Source organism: Salminus brasiliensis, chromosome 7 (genome assembly GCF_030463535.1).
Source record: "Salminus brasiliensis chromosome 7, fSalBra1.hap2, whole genome shotgun sequence".
Lineage (NCBI taxonomy): Eukaryota > Metazoa > Chordata > Actinopteri > Characiformes > Bryconidae > Salminus > Salminus brasiliensis.
In genome coordinates, this window is record NC_132884.1 from 37,200,705 (window position 1) to 37,202,890 (window position 2,186).

At 43.1% G+C, this 2,186-nt stretch overlaps 1 protein-coding gene across 1 annotated transcript; it reads right to left on the minus strand.

Annotated features, from left to right (window-relative positions):
• Window positions 1-575: 575 nt before the first annotated feature.
• nat8l2 (N-acetyltransferase 8-like 2) lies at window positions 576-1,262 on the minus strand (the record flags this gene model as incomplete). Its single annotated transcript, XM_072683354.1, has 1 exon — window positions 576-1,262. A coding segment is annotated over one exon (687 nt), but the record flags the coding sequence as incomplete, so codon positions are not given.
• Window positions 1,263-2,186: the final 924 nt, after the last annotated feature.

The window sequence follows — 2,186 nt, forward strand, 5'->3', positions numbered from 1 at the left end:
GATATATTAACAATAGACTGGACACTCCACAGTCAGGACCTGGATATTACTTAATATGTTTGGGATTACTTGGATGGTTCAGAGCTTCTGAAACTGAACCACTGCTACAGTTTGTATAGTTAGATATTACTCAAACTACAGTGAAAACATTTCATTTTACCATATTAGTTTTATATAGATTTAGTTTAAATGAAATGTATAGCAAATAGCAAAGTACTTACATTGCAGACATGATAAAAGTAAGTACATTTTAAGGCATTCACTTAAAGTTTTTCTGGCAAAAGGCCCTCTACCATTTGTTTTTTATTATTTAGCTGACAGATAACTTAAGTAGATAAAGGGTGGGTAATGGGAGCCAGAGTTCAGCACAGTTTGCTGATTTTCCTGCTCTAACAGATCTACTAAACCTGGTAACTGACAGGTGAGTTGGAGAAGAGACTCAGGTGTGCTTGAGCAGGAAAAGCACAAAACTTTGCAGAAATTCAGCCCTCCAGGACCATACTTACCCACCCCTGCTGCAGATACAGTTAAATAATGATCATATAATCGTAAGGAGTATAAAAACAGGGCAGGGTTTACAAGATCTTCTCCATCTTAAGAATTGTAACTCTGGCCAGCCTGAGGAACCACCAAGATGTCTCAGCTTGTTCATGTATCTGCACCAGCTTAAAGCCCATTTTCATGTACAGGGCCACAGCTGCTGTCTGCGTGGAGCTAGTGTCGAGCACAATCTTGGAGAACCCCCGCTCTTTACAAAAGTCCTCAGCCGTCTGACCCAGTCTTAAGCCGAGGCCCATTTGACGAGCTGTGGATGACACAATCATCCGGAAAAGTTCTCCATACTTTTTCTTACTGTCTGGGAGTTTTTTAGCCTCCACAGCCACCATACCCACCACCTGAGGTCGCCCGCTGACTTCTGCTTCAGCCACCCAAAAGCAGCTATCTGGATTGCTGAGGTAGAACCTGGGGATGTCCTGCATGTCCGTGCGCAGCCTTATTCGGACAAAGCCAGCATAGAGTTTATAGCAGGAGATGTACACCAGGCCTATCCAGGAGCCTCCAGCCAGCAGGGCCAGGCTAACTGATTCTCCACCCAGCAAATAACCCACAGCGAAACAGCACAGGGTCAGAGTGATGTTAAACGGCTGGGAAATGGCGTGAGCGAAGGACGGGTTGATGTGCTCCTGGAGTCCGTCTCGAAATAAGGCTCTAACAGCCTCATGGTCTGAGGGCTGAAACTTTCTAATCACTATATGCACTGAGAGAAAGAGAGAGAGAGAAAAATGTATTTTAAATGCGTATGAGAATTAATACCACCACAAAACTAAACTGTACTGATATACTGTTTCTAGTGGTGCATTCCTCATGAAACTGTAAAGTAATACAGGCTTAAAAAATACATTAAAAATAGTAACTAAACAGTATAGTACAGTACAGCTCATTTTCTTTAACGAATAATATTACAGCAGTTCAACGTAGTAGATTGAGGGACTAGGGAGATATCCAAAAGAGCATGATAATAGTGCACTGGGCGAAGGGTAGTAGCATCTCTTTGTGGGACGTTCTAGAGCTGCCGTAGTGAAGCTGTATTGAGAATGGACATCTCGCACACTAAGTGCCTCCCAAAGGCATAATAGTGCTGCCCCAGGAGCCAGTGATGCCAGTGGGGACTGACTGCACCAGTGACTGATACAGAGCAATTGGCACGCCGCTGTTACTCCAACGAACACCTTCCATCCCCTAATACAGTCCATCCTAATCCAGTCTCGCTAGCATTATCCGAGCCAAGGGTACTTATTCCCACTAATGGCTAGGTGGCCATAATATTCTGACATGGCTGTGTATATATGTATAGAAAGTTTGGACACACCTGATTCAATGTGTGCTGATCATCATCTTAAAAACCATATTTGGGAAACCATATTTTTCTGGGTTTTTTTTTCAGAAAAGAAGAAAGAGGACACACAGATATCCAGCGTAGTTAGGATTCTGTGGCGTGGGGGGCGTTTAGGTAGGCCTAAGGCCTCAGAAGCAGAACTGAAAGCAGGTGATTTGCTCAGACAGGCTATTAAGACCATTTATTGGTCTTTTGCTGAATGAGTAATTGTGTATGTATGTATTCATGCACATTAAAATACTGTAGTTGCATAGTTTGAGAGGTATTTCCACCCTCAAACATAGACACT